Source organism: Phascolarctos cinereus, unplaced genomic scaffold, assembly GCF_003287225.1.
Source record: "Phascolarctos cinereus isolate Bilbo 61053 unplaced genomic scaffold, phaCin_HiC Scaffold_726;HRSCAF=1367, whole genome shotgun sequence".
NCBI lineage: Eukaryota > Metazoa > Chordata > Mammalia > Diprotodontia > Phascolarctidae > Phascolarctos > Phascolarctos cinereus.
The window spans coordinates 155,159,894-155,179,266 of NW_027556098.1; the positions used below are offsets into that span (position 1 = coordinate 155,159,894).

General features: G+C 38.1%; 1 protein-coding gene across 2 annotated transcripts in view; it reads right to left on the reverse strand.

The window, feature by feature from the left end:
* The window catches only part of TMEM163 (transmembrane protein 163), a 399,751-nt gene that overhangs the window by 269,357 nt on the left and 111,021 nt on the right, over positions 1-19,373 (reverse strand). For both annotated transcript variants that reach the window (XM_078146075.1, XM_021009490.2), the window contains exon 2: positions 17,856-17,975. In XM_078146075.1, coding sequence (XP_078002201.1) covers positions 17,856-17,975 — 120 coding nt within the window. The remainder of the gene's footprint in view (positions 1-17,855; positions 17,976-19,373) is intronic.

Here is a 19,373-nt window from a genome sequence, read left to right on the forward strand (position 1 = left end):
AGAGGCAGCTGATTGGCTTTTCCCCTCTGCACACCCAAAGGAATAAGCTCTATGAGAGTCCTGAAAGGGAAAAAGTGTTTTCCTAACAGAGTGTTAATGATTTTTATAGAAACCTATTTCAAGAGGCCATAGAAGTAAAATGGAGGCAATACTGCAGCCATTTCTGGGTTTGTTTGCAGGCTGATTTTGAAAACTTAACATCGAACATTAGTGCCTTTCTGCTTTGTCGTCATTCATCTGAACTAGTGGGAGACCCAGCTGCATCTGTGTTGCTCCAAGGAAGAGCCACCAAGCAAGGTTCTCAATAACATGGTGGTCAGCCAGTCAACAAGCAATCATTGAGCACCACTCTATACCGGGCACTGTCCTAGGAGCTGGAGATGCAAAGAAAGGGGAAAAAAGCATAATCCCTACCCTCATGGAGCTTACCATCTAGAGAGAAAACATGTGAGTAACTAGGGACATACAAGATATAAGATAGTCTAAATGGAAGGGAATCTTAGAGGAAAGTGCCTAGAGGAAAGGCGCTGAGGGGATGGTGGCAAAAGGGAAGACCAGGGAAGGCCACTGCAGAAAGTAGGATTTGGGTTCAGTCTTGAAGAAAGCTAGGAAAGCCAAGAGCAGAGATGAGGAAGGATCACATTCCAAACATAGGAAGAAGCCAATGAGAAGGCACAGGGACAAGTGTTAAGGTTAGGCCTTTTTCAACATGAATAAAAATGTGTTTATTTGAGTAGTATTGACTCAATAATTTGAGTTCTGTTAATTATGTTAATTATGTAATATATATGCAGGATAGAAGAGAACACGGCAACTAAAATCTTTGATGTACTGACCAGAAAGTGAAAGGGACAAGGAGAAGGGGAAGTTGCCAGCATAAGGTTCCCAAACTGCATTACTTCTTGTCCTTCCACCCAGTTTCTAAGAAATCATGCGGTCATTTGTCAAGGAAGTAGCCTGATTGAAAGGCCATCTAGGTGACAATTTATGCAATCATTCTGAGAGCAAAATAGAATCTACATTTGTTATTTCACAGTGGATTCTCCAGGTGAGATATAAACACCTCAAAAGCTTCTAAAATTATATTTGAGTGATTACAATAAGCTCAACTAATATTCTTAAACTCTTCTATCATTATTGGACTATCAGTAGAAATATGGAAGAATATACTCTACTTGTCAAGGGACGCAAAGGTAGATATCAGAATCCAGTCATCACTTTCTAAAGCTATTGTTTCCTCCCACAATTGTCTTAAAAAATCTCTCTCTTAGAACTACACAGATGAGGAATATGTCAATCTATTCTCCTGTGGACTGAAGGGAGGGAGAGAGAGTGTAGTGGTTGAAACCAGTCAAATTCCCCTCTACAAATATCCTCTAAATAGATCTGGAAAATCTGAATCTTGATAAGGAAATCTGGAAAAACTCAGTGAGACATTTGTCCAGCCCAGCTTGGCTTAAGGAGACAGACAGGGAAAGTCTGTGGAAACTGGAGATAGAGTCTGGCCACAAGCACACCACATGCCGTGAGCACTCTGGTACCCAGGGTATGGCTGCACACCAGGGTAAGAGCAGATCCCAAACCCATATCTGTGCTCTATCAAAACCATACTGTAGCATTGCTGTGAGGACAGGTGTGAACTGCTGGCTTTGTTATACGCTACCCAGTTCTGTGTCACAGACCCAGCCATAGGGGTTGGAGGGTGTATTCCCAAGTAGGAAAGCCATGAACAGTACACTAAGAAAGGAGGAAATTCAGCTCAGAACCAAGCAGAAGCAGCAATGTGATCCAGACTTCAGGCCTGGTATAGGATCTCATTTCCAGAATCTAGCCCACTCTGTAGAGAAACATCAGGGCAGGAATCCCAGACCAAAGCGGAACCTACAACTCTGCCAATCTGAACTAACAGAGCTTTCCAGCTGGCTGATAGGGGCTAAAATCAGCAGCAGTCCACTAGACCCAAACCCAGGTCAAGAACTTGCAGAGCAATAATCAGACTTTGCCCTGGATCAGATTTCTAGGAAAGCACTGAAAGCTTACAGGTTTCCATCTTGTCCCTGAGATCCTAGAATAACACAATATGCAATACCCTAAGAAAGGAGCAAGAACACCAGCCTAAACCTTCCCTCCAGAAATGGATACTTTTCCTAACATCAAGTCCAAAGTTGGGAAGGAGGCTAGACAAGCAAACAAAAAGAAGTCCATCATAAAGAGCTATTATGGTGGCATGGAAGTTCAAGATACAAATCTAGAAGAAGGAAATGACACAAGAGGTATGAAACCTTGCCAAACCGACAAACTTCTTGAAAATTAGAATGGGCCCAAACAAAAGCCAATGTCTTCATGAGGAAACAAGAAGTAATAGAATAAAGTCAAAAAACTGAAAAATAGAAGAAAATGTAAGGTATTACATAGTAAAGAAAAACTGACCTGGAAAACAAATTGAAGAGAAAAAAAATGTTAGAATCATTGAATTGTCTGAACACAGCAACTCAAAAAAAAAGTCTACAAAACCTATTTCAAAAAATGTTAAAGGAAAACTGCCCACGTCTCATAGAACCAGAGGGCAATGTGGAATACAAAGACTCCACCAGTCATCTCCTGAAAGAAACTCCCAAATGAAAACTCCCAGGAACATTATAGCCATAATGCATAGTTTCTAGGTCAAAGAAAAATACCACAGGCAGACAGGAAAAAAGAGCCATGGTCAGGATCAAACATGAGTTAGCAGCCACCACTATAAAGGAGTCAAGAACTTGGAATACAATATTCCAGAAGGCAACGGATATGGGCTTGCAGCCGTGAATAACCTACCACACAAAATTGGATATAATGCTACAGGGGAAAAATAGATCTTTAATGAAACAAAGGACTTCTAAGCATTCCAGATGAAAAGACTAGAGCTGTGAAGAAACTTTGAAGTTCAAACCAAGAATTCAGAGAAGCATAAATAGGATAACATGAGTGAAAATGATAAAGGACTAAACAAGGGTAGACTGCTTACATTCAAATGGGGGAAATGATACATGTGTCCTCTTGGAACCCTATCATTAAGAGGGGTCAAAGAGGAAATCCAATTAGATAAGACCTGGAAGTGGTTCTACTATGTCTTCATGATCTTAAGAAAAAAATGGAAAGAAAGGGAAGAGGAATACACTGGAGGAGAGAAGAGAGGGAGAGAAAGGATAGGGAAAATTAACATAAGTAGACATCTATCCAGAGGTTCATAAACTTTTTCCACTTGTGACCCCTTTTCGCAATTCTGCAGAGTTGGAGTTGCATGGCCTGAGGCCATGAGCAGTGCAAAGGGCACATGCTTTGTGTTCAGAACCAAGGATGCAGTGAAATTGCACTATGCAACATGGGCAAGTGCTGCCAGAAACACCTAGGATTCATTACACATTTGACTTTTAGCTAATTTTTGGTCATTGTACGTTCAGAAACCTTTCACTGTTGCCAATTTTTCATGACCCCATATGGGGCCATGACCCACAGTTTAAGAAGCGCTGATTCACAGGCAAGTTGGAAGAGGGGAAATTGAAGTAGCTGACACTTGAACTTCACTCTCAGCTGAATTGTTCAAAAGAAGGAAAAATACACACACACACACACACACACACACGAGTGTTGGTTATAGAAATACATTTCACTCAACAGAGAAATAAGAAGGAGAGGGGAAAGGAGGAGGAATTTGAAGGAAGGTAGATATGTAAAATAAACTCTAAGAAAGCACAAAAATATGATAGCTCTTTGAAGTGGCAAAGAATGGGAATCTGAGGGGGTACCCATGAACTTGGGGATAAATGAACAGACTATGGTATATAAATGTAATGGAATACTATTCTGCTGATCACATATCAGCTTAACTACCAACCACAAAGCCAGAGGACTAACGATGAAACAATGCTACCCACCTCATGATGCACATGTGAAGGTCTTAGAATGCAGAATGAGATAAATTTTTTTGGACGTGGCCAATGTAGAAATGTGTTTTGATTGACCATACATGTTTGTGATGAGTTTTGTTTTTCTCATGTTTTTAATTAGGGAGGAGAAGTGGGGTAGGAGAGTGAGAAGGTGGATTTTGGCTGATTAACATAATATTTTAATAAAAATAAATAAAATAAATTTTACTGCCTGGTAGTCCCACTCACCTTCCCTGTAATTTTCTGGACCAAAGTGCCTCTACCTAGACACCATTATTCTATGTGTATTCTTTATCCAAGGAAGCTAAGTGGTACAATGGATGGAGTGCCAGGTCTGGAGTCAGGAAGACTCATCTTCCCGAGTTCAAATCTAGCCTCAGACACTCACTAGCTATATGATCCCGGGCAAGTCACTTTAACCTTGTTTGCCTCAGTTTCCTCATCTATAAAATGAGCTGGAGAAGGAAATGGCAAACCACTCCAGTATCTTTGCCAAGAAAACCCCAGATGGGGTCACAAAAGGTCAGACTTGACTGAAACAAATAAACAACAAAATTATTTATCCACATTTAGGATATAAGTTCCTTGAGGAGAAGCATTGTGTTTGTTTTTATATTGTAAGTGCTTTATATATGTTCTTTCATTCATGCATGCATGCATGCAAGAGATGATTGACCTAAACCATCTCATTTGGAGAAATCTGAAATTTAAAAATACATTTAAATGGGTATATAGTTTTTCCCCCTAAGAAAGCACTGAAAGTATCTTTTGACTCAATATGTATATAGTGCCCCAAGATTAACCGTCATTTATTCAAATCTCAAAAATGTTTGAATTATTTTCCTTAACAATGGAGGAAAGGTGGAAACTTTTTTCTTATGTGTGTAAAATCCCCAGTTTGGAAACAAAGTAGAACTTCTATCCCTACCCAGGTTGCACTCCTGACTCTCAAGGACTCTCTCTACCATGCTCCTGAAACCTCTTCAACCTGAAAGCTCACTGTAGCTTAGGAATTCATGCACTGGAAGCACCCTCTACCTTTGAATCCTCTCCCTTTGGTTGGATGGTTCCTCTAGAATCAACTTTTAAGGTGGACACTCATCAAGGAGTTCATTCCTCTCCAGGCTGCATTCCTGATTCTCCTGGACTTTTTCTACCATGTCCTCGGACCAGGGTATAATTAGCTTAGCTTCCCCTTAGCTTCCTTTTATGTGTCTTCTTTCCTATTAGAATGTAAACTCCTTGAGAACAAGGATTGTCTTTTTTCTGCTTGCATCTGTATTTCCACAGCACCTGGTAGATAGCAAGCTTTTAAAAAATGCTTGTGGACTTGTTGACCCAGCCATGTCCAATGCAGAGACCTACCCACCCCCACTCCCCCATAACTCCCCAACTGTACATTGGTCCTAATCAGATTGCCACCTTTTCCACCCCTGCATTACCTAATAATATTCAGGCTTTCATTTTCAGAACCAGTTTTAAAATTACAAGCAAGGTTTCTTTCTAAAAGAGTTGCAGTATTTATTATCTTGTTTTACAGAACTCAGTGTTTAAAGAAGTGGGTATCAAATTCAATATATTCACAAATTTTAAATATATTTTTATCCTATTAATCCTTACAAAGTCACCAAGTTTTTAAAATAGAAAGTATTTTATGTAGAATGTTTTAGCTATGTTAGAAAATTAAATATTTTTTAAATAACAGGAAAAAGGCTTCAAAATCAATAACAAAAACTACAGCACACCTGACAAATTGAAAGCTACAGGAAAAGTCATAGGTCAATACTGCCTAGAATATAGTAAATATATCAGGTAGAAATTTCAGTATCACTAGAGTTACTTAAGAAAATTTTCCCAAAATTTTGCTTTCAGAAATTCCATCCACTCTTAGCAGTTTATCACCCAAATCAGGCAAAAGGATTTCAATACACATACTCAGAGCACATGGGGAACTTCTGGACAGAGCAGTTGCCCACCATCAAACAGATATCGGCTATTATGGAAATGAAGCATTATGGGATACGATAGCAAGACCATTAAGAGTCTCACAAGTAATAATCATGTGATACATGAGACAAGTATTTTAAACCCTTCAAGAAGGAATTTATGATACACCTATCAATATTTGCCAGACATCTAACAAAATTTTTTTTCATATCATTTAATTCAAAAAAATAATTATTGAAGTACTTAACATAGAATGTTTTGTGATTTGGAAAAGTTGGGGGTAAATTTTGATGCTCCCTCCCCTCATGATAGAAGACAAAAATCCCTCCCCTCAAGAAGCTTATGATTTTGTAGGAGACTTTAAACTATATAAAATTGAATTGAAAAAAATTGGGATCTAGTGGGGGGGGTATTGGTAAATGTTTAACAATCAGCTCTCTGGAAAAATACTAAATTTAATCTGCATTATTGACATTTTCCAGTACTTTCTTAAGTCTAGACAACCAACAAAACAATAAATCAAGCCCTGATCTGTAGCATTTTGCCAGTTAAGGTATAAATGCATTCCCAGTAAAAATTTAACAATAGGCTCTCACAAGCCTAGCATGAGCCAGCTCTAGCAATCAATCAATCAATAAACATTTATTAAGCAGCTACTATGTCCCAGGCATCCTTATATCTAGTACTAATGACAGTGAATACCACTGTCATTGAAAAATGTTAGAGCTAGAAAGGTCCCTTGAATCCTTATCTTCTGAGACCTAATACCTGTTCTTTCCACTCATTCAATGCCTGCTCACCAAGTACCCAGAAAACTAATAAGCACTGGGTCAATCTGCAGTGCCTTTGAGGGAACCTAAACACAGAGTCTGGGCTCAGCTATAGATGTAATACTGGAAAAGCAGAAAAGAAGCAAAAGATCTCATTTTGAAATGTATTCTCTGTAGTGTGTGTGTGTGTGTGTGTGTGACCCTGGCAACAAGCCCCTTTAGGCACTGCTCTATGCCCTTTGGATACTTCAACCTTAATAGATCATGAGGCTAAATGTTAAAATTGGAGTTTGCAGGAGAGTATTTTGAAACTCAGTAGACTGCACAATCCAGTAAATCATACGTGGCTTGTGTCTTGCAGCAAGTTCATGAAGCGAGAATAAGTGAGTAAGGGTGACTACACTTCCTCTTTTAATATCTTGGAACTATTAAAAAGTCTAACCACCCTGAAATAAAATGAAAAGGGACATTTTATTAGCTGGCTTTAAGACTATAATTCTTATTACTTGTATTCCTATTTCTCTATAGTAAAGGGAGAAAAAGATGCATAAATGGCTCTAATACACAGGCTAAGCGACAGGTTTTGTGGGACACAGAAAGGCCCACTAGTCTGCCTCCTATACCACAGAGGGTATTGGGCCAGACATTTGTATAATCTGATCATCTGCAAGAATTTCAAAAGGAGGTGGCATAGGACAGGGACAGGTATGTTAGGCTCACCTCTTTTAAAACTCATACCTAGTAAGAGAAACATCACCTTCCAATGGAAAAATGACACAACCATCACCCTAGTTCTGGTCCTTATTAGCTCTTTCCTGCACCATTGCAATAATGCAGCCTAATCAGCCTCTAGCCTGTCTGCATCCATTCCGTTCTATCCCTTTCCACACAGCTTCCAAACTGATATTCCTAAAGCGTGGGTCTGACCATGTTATGACCCACCTCAAGAAGCTTTAGTGGCTCTCTCTTGCCCCTCAGACAGGGATTCTTAACTTTTTATGTCATGGACCCCTTTGGCAGACGCCTCAGAATAATGTTTTAAAACGCACAAAACAAAATATATGGCTTACAAAAGAAACAAAGATGTCTGCTCATGAGATAGAAGGGAGAAAAAAGAACAGGGGAAAAGAGAAATGATGAAGACATTTGGGGATAAGAGATTCATAACAAAGATTTCCTAAGATAAGGATCACCAAGCAGTGGTAAGCAAGATGCGTGGTTCTTTAAGCACATCTGCTTGCTCTTTCAGCTAAAATCAATGAATGAGTCTGTATTTGTGTTATTATCTCATTAGCAGGCAAACACATATTACAAAGCTTACTATGCATGATGAATCTTTAACTAAGCAATTTTAACCTTTCTCACACCCAATTATATATAACCCAGGATTGAGGGCTAGAAGGGATTCTAGAGGTTACTAGGTCCCACTTCTCATTTTGCAAATTAGGAAACCCAGGTCCACAGAGAAATGACTTGCCTAAGGTCATACGATTATATCAGAGCCAGGATTCAAACCCAGGTTCTCTAACTCCAAATCCAGAGCTTTTTCTTTTTATTTCTGGTATTGTTGTCGTTGTTCAGTCGGTTCAGTCCTGTCCAGTTCTTTGTGACCCTATTTGAGGTTTTCTTGGCAAAGATACTATAATGGTTTGCTATTTCCTCCATTTACAGATGAGAAAACTGAGGCAAACAGGGTTAAGTGACTTCTCCAGGGTTATACAACTAGTAAGCGTCTGAGGCCAGATTTGAATTCAGGAACATGAATCTTCTTGACTCCAGGTCTGGTGCTCTGCTCCCCTAGCTACTGCTCAAAGTGCAGATCCTCCTTTCTACTTTATGATTGCCTCCTCCTAGTTCTCATACGTATACCAAAGACCTGCATTTTCACTGATGTGGAGACACCTTCCATGGCCATAGTTCAAAATTTGTTTACAATATTTATAGTCTTAGAAGGTTCCCTGTGGCTCAGAGGGTTACATGTTTTTACCGTGAGCATTCAGTAAGGCGTCAGAGGCGCAAGACGAACCCAGGTGTTTCTGAGTTCAAGTCCAACATTCAATTTACTATGTCAAGGTGCCTCCTTAACTTGAATCAATGAAATTAATATACAAATTAGTGTCGGAGGTTGGTCTATACTTCCTCTAGCACTATTCTTTTTAATTATTTGATATAATGTGGCTATCTACAAAATACATTCTAAGATTACAAAAAAATGTACTCTCCTCAAATAAATGGCTGCAACTCATTGTAGGATATGCCTTTAATCTTTTATGTTTACATTAAGGTAGCAGAAATCATTCCCCGAGGGAATCTTCTAAGATGGACTAGCTCACTATGTGAGCTTGGGTCTGACCTCATCTAGCATGGCTATGCTGGATCCCCTTGTAATCCAAATCTGGCAAAACATAGATCCAGATTTCAGAATATAAGTCTGAAGGTGCTGGTAGTCTTCTAAGGGAGAAGAGCTATTTTATTTCATCTTAGAATGTAACTTTTTCCAAAGAAATGTTCTGTATTTTTAAAAATTCATGCTAGATCTGTATGTGGGAGTAGCTGGCCTTTCAGATGCCTTGGGTTTTTTAGTGAAGAGATCACTGGTCTCAGTCAGGAGAACCGGGTTCATTAGGTCCAACCACTATCCCATGTGATCTTGAGCAAGATGCTTAACTTTTGGTTCAGTGAAAAGAATATTGGGCCTGGAGTCCAGGAGACCAAAGTTCAAATCCGGTCTTAGATACATACTGTGTGATCCTAGGCAAGTCTCTTAACCTCTGTTTGCCTTAATCTCCTCAACTGTAAAATGGGGATAATAAGGATAGTGCCAGACACATAGTAGGCACCATATACATTCTGAGTTCAAATCCAGCTTCAGACATTTACTAGCTGTGTTATCCTAGACAAGCCACTTAACCCTGTTTGACTCAGTTTCCTCATCTATAAAATGAGCTAAAGAAGGAAATGGCAAACCACTCCAGTATCTTTGCCAAGAAAAATCTGAATGGGATCACAAGAGTCAGACTTGTCTGAAACAACTGAACAACAACAAAAAAATCCTCCTTCTCTTCCCCCACTCACTCCTGAGTGCTGATCTATGAAATGGAGATAACTATGCCTAACCCTAAAATTCACAATGATAATATAAAATGTCAAGCAAACATATACTAAAATATTCTAACTACTTCAGATGTAAAGCATTTGTCACATCAAGCCAACGTAATACTACTGACAATTATTTAATACTTCAGACATGTTTGATAATGTTTGATTGTTATATAGTTGATAATGGTCACAACAGTTCACTGGGTGGGGGGGGGAGAATTTACATGGCATAAAAGAAAAAGCACTAGACTAAGAATTAGAAAACCTATGTTCAGATCCCAGCTCTTCTATTTATCTGGGTGACCTTGAACAAATCACTGAACCCCCTTCATGCTTCAGTTTCCTAATTTGTGAAATGAAATCATTGGACTAGTTGACCTCTAAGTTCCCTTCCAGTCCGAAATCTGGTGACTTTTATTTATGGTTGTTCAATTAGGATAATTATTTGTTATTTAACTAAATTCATTTCTATAAACATTTAAGAAAAATCTGATTTTTAAGACATTATGCTAGGCAGACACAGAGATCAATTAAGAAATGAGACCACATATCTGGCCTCAGAGAGCTTATAATTCAGTAGAAGAAACAAAATTAGGTACATAAAATTGTATATAGATTGGAACACTAAATGTAGAAGAGAAGTACAAAGTGTCATAAGAGATGTGAGGTGAGAAATCACTTCTGCTAAAAGGATCTGTGACAAGAAGTACCTCTTTTTACATGGTAAGTCAATAAGCATTCAGTAAGCAACTGTTATTCCCATCCTCTTCATTTTGCATACATGAAGAACCAGAGGCCCAAACAAGTTAATTAACTGTGTCAATACATCTATATAAACACACACAGAGAAGCCATCCTCCATCTTCTTTCCCAACATGGCTACCCTTACTTCTAATCAATGCCCGTCTATACCTCTAGTCAAATGAGAGAGCCCAATTTAAAGGGAAATGAAGGGGCCTTTCCTTGTCCAGAAATAAGTTCATGTAAAGACAAAGGGCATCAATAAAAAATATTTTTAAAAAGTAAATGTCTCTGGTTCAAAAAACAAACAAAAAAAACCCAACTGGCTGAGGGAAATAAAGACGCTGACATTCTGTGACACACTAAAGACTTATTTTTCAACTAATACCTAAGAATCTTTTGCTATTTTGCAAGCACCACATCAGTTTGTTCTACCAACTAATTTTTGCCGAGGAAAAAAAAAGTGGTGACTTGTCAAACTAGGTTGGGTCATCACATCATATACCAGGTTTTTGAAATATATTATCTCTATGCTTTTTGTGTCACTTTATTTTTTAGTCTGTATCACCTTTTCTGAAACTTGAAATTTTCCCTTAGACACATTTCAATCTATTCTGAATCTCTGAATACAATCTTTTTCAATTCCTTAGTTACGACTGCTTTTCCTAACATCAGTCATAGCACCATGAAAAGGATGGCCTCTGAAATGTACAGCACACAAAAGAGCTTAAATTCAAAGTGTAGATAATGCTTTATATGGGACCTAAAATGCCTACTGTTCATACATTTGGGTCATCTGAACTAGAGGGCTTGAAATGATCTAGTTAAAGTGACCATCCTATTGATACCACAAGTATTTAGTTTAATTGTATCATTAGAAGCTTTATACTTGTAATAAAGGGGGGTAGGGGGAAGACACTAATTCATTTAGTTTCAAGGACCATTAACAAAGAAGTGTCAAAGGCATGACTACCAGAGAAAGGACTTTATTTCTCAGGATGCTTGGACCCAGGGCACAAGTGTCCATTGCAGAAAAACAAAGACTATATTTCCTGTAAAGTTTTATACCCAGGGGACATGCTTGATTGGAGGAGGCAGAGGATCTTCAATAAAGGCAATGCAGTCAGTCGGAGTGGGGGGAGGGAGGAGTGGTATTTAGTCATAACAAGAGAAGAATATTCAACAGAGATACACATTAAGGATGTCTCAACTTGATCCAGCTGACTAGAGTTATGCTGCCTGAGTTGCCCGTTGTGGGCCATCAGAACCTACCTGGAGTGCCTTATGGCTCTTTTGTATTCAGATTACCAGGCAATGATATCAATAGCCTGGCCTTTTAGTTCTCTGAGTCTATCAGCTTTGGAGGATAGTTTTGAATTCAGGTTTTTACTTTTATTTGCAGGGAACTGCTGTGGAGAAATGTAGATTACTAGAGAGCCTTAGGTGGAGAAACCATCTTAGCCACCACAGAAACCCTAAAGATGCAGAATCATAAGATCTCTGTCCTCAAATGTTTTCAGGAACTGTGTAATCAGTCTGGTAGCACTGAGATTATAGAATGTAAGTACATGAAGTTTCTAACTTCCAAAAGAAGAAAAAGCTTCCAGCTTCTTGTTAGGATTGGAAAAACCATTTCAGAAAGCAACAACTAAAATGGTGCAGTGATTATAAAATTCACCAGGTTGACAATAATAACAGCTAGCATTAATATAGGACTTTAAGGTTTGCAAAGCATTTGCTGTACATTCTCCTATTTGATCCTCACTACAATTCTGTGAGGTAAGTTACTATTATTACTATTTTGGGGGTGAGGTAGGATGCTGAGAGAGGTTAAGTGGCTTGTCCAGGGCCATACAGCTAGTTAGCACCTAAGGCTGGATTTGAGCTCACATCTTGCTGACTCCAAGTCAAGTGCTTTAACCACTGGGCTATATGGCTGTCTCATGTGACAAAATAATACGGTTGTCCCCAGTGCTATAAGAGTAGTAAGAACACCCTCCCAGTTACTCAGAGTTGTTCTGACTGATAAAGGAGGTAGAAATGAAACTGATCAAGAAGAAAGAGAGCATTCAGAGGTAACAACATTTGATCCTGCATAGCACCAGTCTCCCAAGGTTTGGACCACTGAGATCAAAAAGGAGAACAACTTTAATTAAGTCTCACCGAAGAAATCTGGAACAATCTTGCTAAAAAGAAGTCACCATAGGTCAAGACCAAATACATTGGGGACAGGGCATCTGCAGAGGCAGAAAAAGGCTTTACTACCGCTATGGTAGAAGGCAGCTAGGTGCTACAGGGTCCAGAATGTTGGACCTAGAGTCCTAGGAAGACCTGAATTCAAGTCCAGCCTCAGACACTTACTAGCTATGTGATCCAGGCAAGTCACTTAGCTTCAGTCTGCCTCTGATTCCTCAACTGTAAGATGGAAATCACGATAGCACCTACCTCACGAAGTTGTTGTAAGGATCAAATGAGATAATATTTGTAAAGCACATAGCACCGTGCCTGGAATATAGTAGGTGCTTAATAAATGCTTCTTCTCTTCTCTTCTCTTCTCTTCCTATGAGCTAAATGCACTAAAGGAGAATTGCACATTGGTTTAATCAGAAACTGCAGCTTTCCAGACTAGCATCAAGATACAGAGACAGGGTCCAGAATTGGACCATCCCAGACCTTAAAGAAAGCTAATATTGCCCTACTAACATTTCCTGAGGTCCTTTCCACCTGATTCATAAGACCCCATCCAACAGTGACAGTGATGATGGAAGCATACATTGTCTCACTATGTGGGCAATGGATCCTAAGAGACAATTATCTTCTAGTTGTTTTGAACGCTTGGAACACATGTTGGGATTTGTCCTCTGTGGCCTGAGTTGAAAGGACCACCCACATTTGGGTTATATCAGTGTGAGATGTGTTCCCCAAAGACACGGACATCAGTGAGAAGAAAAGTAGTATGGTCCAGGATGTCCAAATCTAATAAACATTTCTAGAGTTGTCCAGGATCAATTCCATTCTACTCAAAATATCATCTGAGTACTGCAACTGGAGAGCTGAGGTTCATTTTCTAAATATCCTGACAATTCTTATAGAACAGAAAATTACTAGAACATAGAGGGCAGATATGAGGCAGGTAGATGGCACAGTGCATAGAACACTAGGGTTCTTAGGAAGACCTGAGTTCAAATCAACCTCAGAAACTTCCTATCTGTGCGACCTTGAGCAAGTTACTTAGCCTCTGTTTGCCCCTGGGGAAGGAAATGGCAAACCACTCCAGTATCTTTGCCAAGAAAACCCCACAGAGTTTTGATGGGGTCATGAAGAGCTGACACAATTGAACAATGAAGAGGACAGTGCTGCTAGAAAACAAGGAGCCACTTAAACCCCCTACACAGCAGGAGGTCCAGAGGAGTTTGACTCTGGAGACCCTCCATTGCCTAAGAAAAAGAAGGATCATCATCCCTTAATGCTGAAGTTTCCAACCCTTCTCTCCACCTGTATTTGTGTTTGCAGATATCCTTCACAGAGCTCTATAGACAGCTGAGTGGTGCACTGGATAGAGAGCTGGGCCTAGAGTCAGGAAAACCTGAGTTCAAATCTGGCCTCAGACACTTACTAAGCTATGTGATCCTGGGCAAGTCACTTAACCCTGTTTGCCTCAGCTTTTTCATCTGTAAAATGTGCTAGAAAAGGAAATACCAAACTACTGCAATATCTTTGCCAAGAAAATCCCAAATGAGACCGTGAAAAGTTAGATATGACTAAAGTGACTGAATGAACAAAAAATAGCATCTACTTCCCAGGATTGTTGTAAGGAGAAAAGTGAGATAATACTTGTAAAACATTTCCGAATCTTAAAGCACTATATAAATACTAGCTATTATTGGATACAACTCTAATATGGATACTTTATATAGAATTAGGTACCTATATGTAGCCTACATACTGAGATATTAGGCATGTGACTATGCTGCATCTATGTTAAAAATAAATGACATTCTAGGCTGAGCCTTACTCAGGCCAGTACCCCTGGTACTAGGTACTTCTAGCGATCAATATTGGAATAAAATGAGACAATCACAGGTTAATAGTTAAAAAAAGATTTATAACAAAGTACTTACTCTTTACTAAAGACAGTTCAGTGAGTGGGGGAGGAGGTTTGTTTAACCCTAACCAGAGAAGAACGTTCAACAAGGATAAACATTAAGAACATCTCAAGTTGATTTAGCTGAGTAAAGCTCCCCTGCCAAAGCTGCCCATTGTGGTCCATCAGCCAAGCAGCTGAATCAGCCTAAAGCTCTTTTATAGTCAGGTGACCAGGAAATTATATTAATAGCCTCATCCTTTAGCCCCCTGAGGATGCTTCCAATCTCTATTAAGGAAAAGCTAGTCTAACTTACACTATAAATGGTATAGCATGTATACTAAAAGTGTGTATACATATATATAAATCCTTATGTGTATAAAAAGACATATTTAGATATAAAAAGACACATATTTAGATATGTGTATAAAAAAGACATGTAGGATGTATTAACATGGACAGCTTGGTGGCAGAGAGAATGGAGTACAGGGTTTGGAGTCAGGAAAACTGATGTCTCTGAGCTCATATCTGGCCTCAGACACTTACTAGCTGTATGACCCTGGACAAGTCACTTAACCCTGTTTGCCTCAGTTTCCTCATTTGTAAAATGAGCTGGAGAAAGAAATGGCAAACTATTCCAGTATCTTTGCCAAGAAAACCTCCAAAAAGGAGTCACAAAGAGTCAGACACAACTGAAAAACAACTGAACAACAATAACTATATATATATATATATATATATATATATATATATATATATATATATATATATATATATGTATGTATAAAACTGGTATGCCATCCTATGACTGAGATTTTAAATTAAATATGTAAATGGCATGCCTAATAGGAAAGGCTTCTATTTCCTAGAATACTTAGGCCCAGAGTACAAGCATGCACTGAAAGGGAATAAGGACTCTATTTCCCATGATATCATGTACCATGATACAACTATTAATTATGGAGAAACATAAACTTCTGAAAAAGAAGAAGAGTCATGAGGGGAAAGGAGGCCAAAGACAGAGTCTTAAATGTTCCTGAGACCCCACAGAGCAAGGAAAGAAAACGTCTAGGGTACTCTGTAACTGTAGACTTACTACATAAATGAGCAAAATTGCAGGAACCATGTACACTACAGTGCTGCAGAGAGACTTTGGCCATGTCTTCCCTACAAGAGTTGTAAACCTATGAGCATAATTAAAGACCCAACTACCGGAAGAGGAGTGGATATGAAAATGTGCACAGTGATTATTTTCTGTTGCTTTATTATGTACTTCTGCCCTAAATATCTACCTTATATTTTCAGTGCTTTTTCTGGTCTGGGCTTGCTGGTATGGTTAGCCATTAAATACATGGAATGCAATTAACTTTGGATGTTCCCAGAATTATCTCAGTGGGATCAACAAGCCATGGAAGTGATTTGTTAAAGAGAATCCCTATGCAAAAGATCTGGACCTGTGTGAGCTCAGAGTTATTTTAAAACATGGACTACTTAAAAAAAAAAAACAATATATTATTTTTTCTTAATATTTAGTGCTAAAAATAAGGGAGTAGTATATATTATTCATACTTAGGTAGAACGATTGTTAGGATAAAGAATAAGAATCCTTTGGGGAAAAAATTTGGCATTCTATTTCCCCGTATTTTATTCAACATTTTTTTTATTAGGGGGAAGGGAGGGAGGGATACAAGAGAGGCAGTAGTTTTCCATTTCAGAAGAGGAAATGTAACATTTATATGATAACCCACCTAATCATCATCAGGCTTTAATGTGAAATCTCTATTCCCTAACAAATATTTTTTCCAACATTATTTCACTATGCTACATCTGATAAAGTCTTCCTTAAACAAAAGAGATTTCCTCAATATATCTTTATATTTATTTCCTCAAACATACAAATAATAAAGCCACAATGGCTTTATTAGGCATGGAAGTGCTTGAATAGCCATTATGCTCCTTCCGAGTTCAAACATCTTTCATCCCCTTTACACATGTAAATTATGATGTCTGATCCACAGAGTCTAACACAACCACCACAATCAAATCATCCTTGGGGGACAACAGAAAGGCTTGTTTATCTGATTTCAGCTGGAAAAGGGGGGGGGGAATTCCAGAAATAAGAATTTCTCTTGATTAGATTTCTAACTCCCTCATAAATGTTTATACTCTCTAATGCATTGTAGCCTACTTTTAAATGTTTGTTTCTGGAGCCAAGGAATGGTATGCATTTCTAATATAGAACCACTTCAAGTAGTATATGCCAAGTTTTGCAGGGAGCATTTGGTCAAATTCTAATAATCCCTCTTGGGAGCTAACACCAACTTCCAGCAGCAGGTCCAACACTGCAGATTAGAACAACACACATGCTGGAACAGCTTCTAGAAAGCATAATTTTCTTCCCTCCACTACCCCGCCCCAAACCACATATTGTACACACATACTCAGTTCTGAAGAATGTTGATTCAGACATCTTGGACAATATACGTCATTTATAACCTAGGTCTTTCTGTTAAGGTGATAAAGTAATCTCAAAAGGGAAATAAATTGTTCTCTTCCTCCAGTGTGTAAACACACACACACACACACACACACACACACACACACACACACACACACACACAGAGTGTTTCTGAGCTCCAATGTGTCACTGCTTAAGCACATGAATCTCTTAATAATGAATAAAAACATCCACTGTGCACAGTTCTCATTATGGCAAGCATTTGAAAAAGAAATTCATGCCATGGAATTTTAAATGAAAAACATGATTTTCTGTACACAGAGGAAATTCCATTTTCTTTAATTATTTGTTCTGTATTGAAATTAATGTTTTCCTTTTAGTAGATAACACAAACTAGGGAAGCATACCATAAGAATCTTGGTTTTTTTTAAGCAGAGGAAAAGCTGAAATTTTCACACAATACCACACCAAAATATATATTAGTACCAATAACGAAAGTGAGAGAAAATGCCAAACAATTTTTCATTCATCTGTCTGCATTAGGTTCAAGAGATGAATGCCAAGGATATGTATCTGTCATAATTGTCATCTGAATCTGAAGGCAATCCACCAACAGAGTATTTCTTCTTAACCATCACTTTCCTCTACTGAAAAGAATAATATATCTTTTCCTTATTTTACTAAGATATAAAGACCATGACTACACCAGAGATCTACTAAAATGTTCCAAATAATCTTGAACCAAAAGGAAAGAGGGCACCCCTCCATATGAGCATTTTTTTTAAAAGGCTAGTATTTATGTACAGCTTCACAATTCATCCAATACTCACTAAAGGCAGCCACTGCCAGTGCCAAGGTAACAATGATGGAGAACCAGGATACCCATAATGCTTTTTTTCTGTAGTTCTGAGCTTCATGAGGTTTTAGTCTTGTGCTGCTTTCTAATAAACCTGACAAGAAAAATGCAGAAAAAAAATTAATAAACAGGGAACTCACTTATTTCTCGATTAAGAAACCTATAACCAGATTCAGCAATGCCTAATCAATTCTTGAACGTAAATTTAGCAACTTGGTAGTTATATTACTTCTTTCAGGTAATGGAGTCATTAAGACCAATCTTAAAGACTTATTATGATAATGCTACCCTTTATATATGAAGATAGTGTTGAAGCTCCACTTTTAAGAAGCTATAATTTCTCAATTATTTTTTCTAGGAGTTCATTTGAATTGATCTATCCACCTGGGTAAGAGCTATCTCGTACTAACCACATTTCAGAGCAATGAACCAATAACAAATTCCTGTTTTTTCATAATCTCAACAGCCAAAAACCTCAAAATTTGAGAGTTTTCCCTTTTCTTAACCGAGTACCTGGTAGTTATCCAATAAGATTAACCAAAAAAAAACCCTCCGGTAAACAAAAGTAAACAGTAAATATTAGAAATTTTTCTGGAAAACTTTAAGTTTCCACAAATCAATAGCTTTATAAAATATAGAAAAAGGAAAGTGCCTATATAGAAAAGATTCCACCCAATATCCTACATTTAACATTCATGATACCATACATTGTAAACATCTTTTGTCCTTGATGAGACTGAAGTATATTACAAGTGCCTAAAATCTGAATCAAAGATTATATTCACTATAGCTTCAGTGGTCATTGTATTTTATTATACTCTAATTCTCTGAAAATTCATCACCCATATAGTCTCTATAATCCAAAAGCTCAATTCCCAGCTATTCTAGGCAAAACGAGATTTTACTAAATCCATGAAGTAGTAGTTCAGTGCACTCCAGTGCCTTAATAACCAGTTAGAATTAAGAAAGCTACCCTACATGCCCAACATATAAGCAAAAAGGCCCTGACATTCCATTTTCTAATAAATTGACTCATAAATGAAGTATTTGTTTTACAAATCGCGTGTATCACATAGTGTTTAAGTGAATGGGCATCAATTAAGAAGTAGGAGTCACATGGGAACTCCACTTGTTTCCCAGTGTCTGGCATATAACAGGCATTGACCAAAAGCTTGTTTATTGACTAATTGATTCCAAAATGATAGGTTATTAAACAAAGCAAGGAAAGAGAATGTCAGGAAAGAACCAGGCCACACCTCTGGGAGTTTAACTTTCTAAAGCTTATTGTGTCTGAAAGTGCAGCATATTAAAGCAGACAGGTGCATTTAAAAGTGGGAAATATAAATACTGCCACTATTATCCCTAAACTGCCTCTAATAAACCCACTTTAATACAAGAGATCTTTTCTCTTAGCAAATTTTGCCCCGGGTAAATGTAATCTTAGTTTCAAATACAGCACCTCTCTTTCTCTAATCTTTCCTAAACTGTGGAA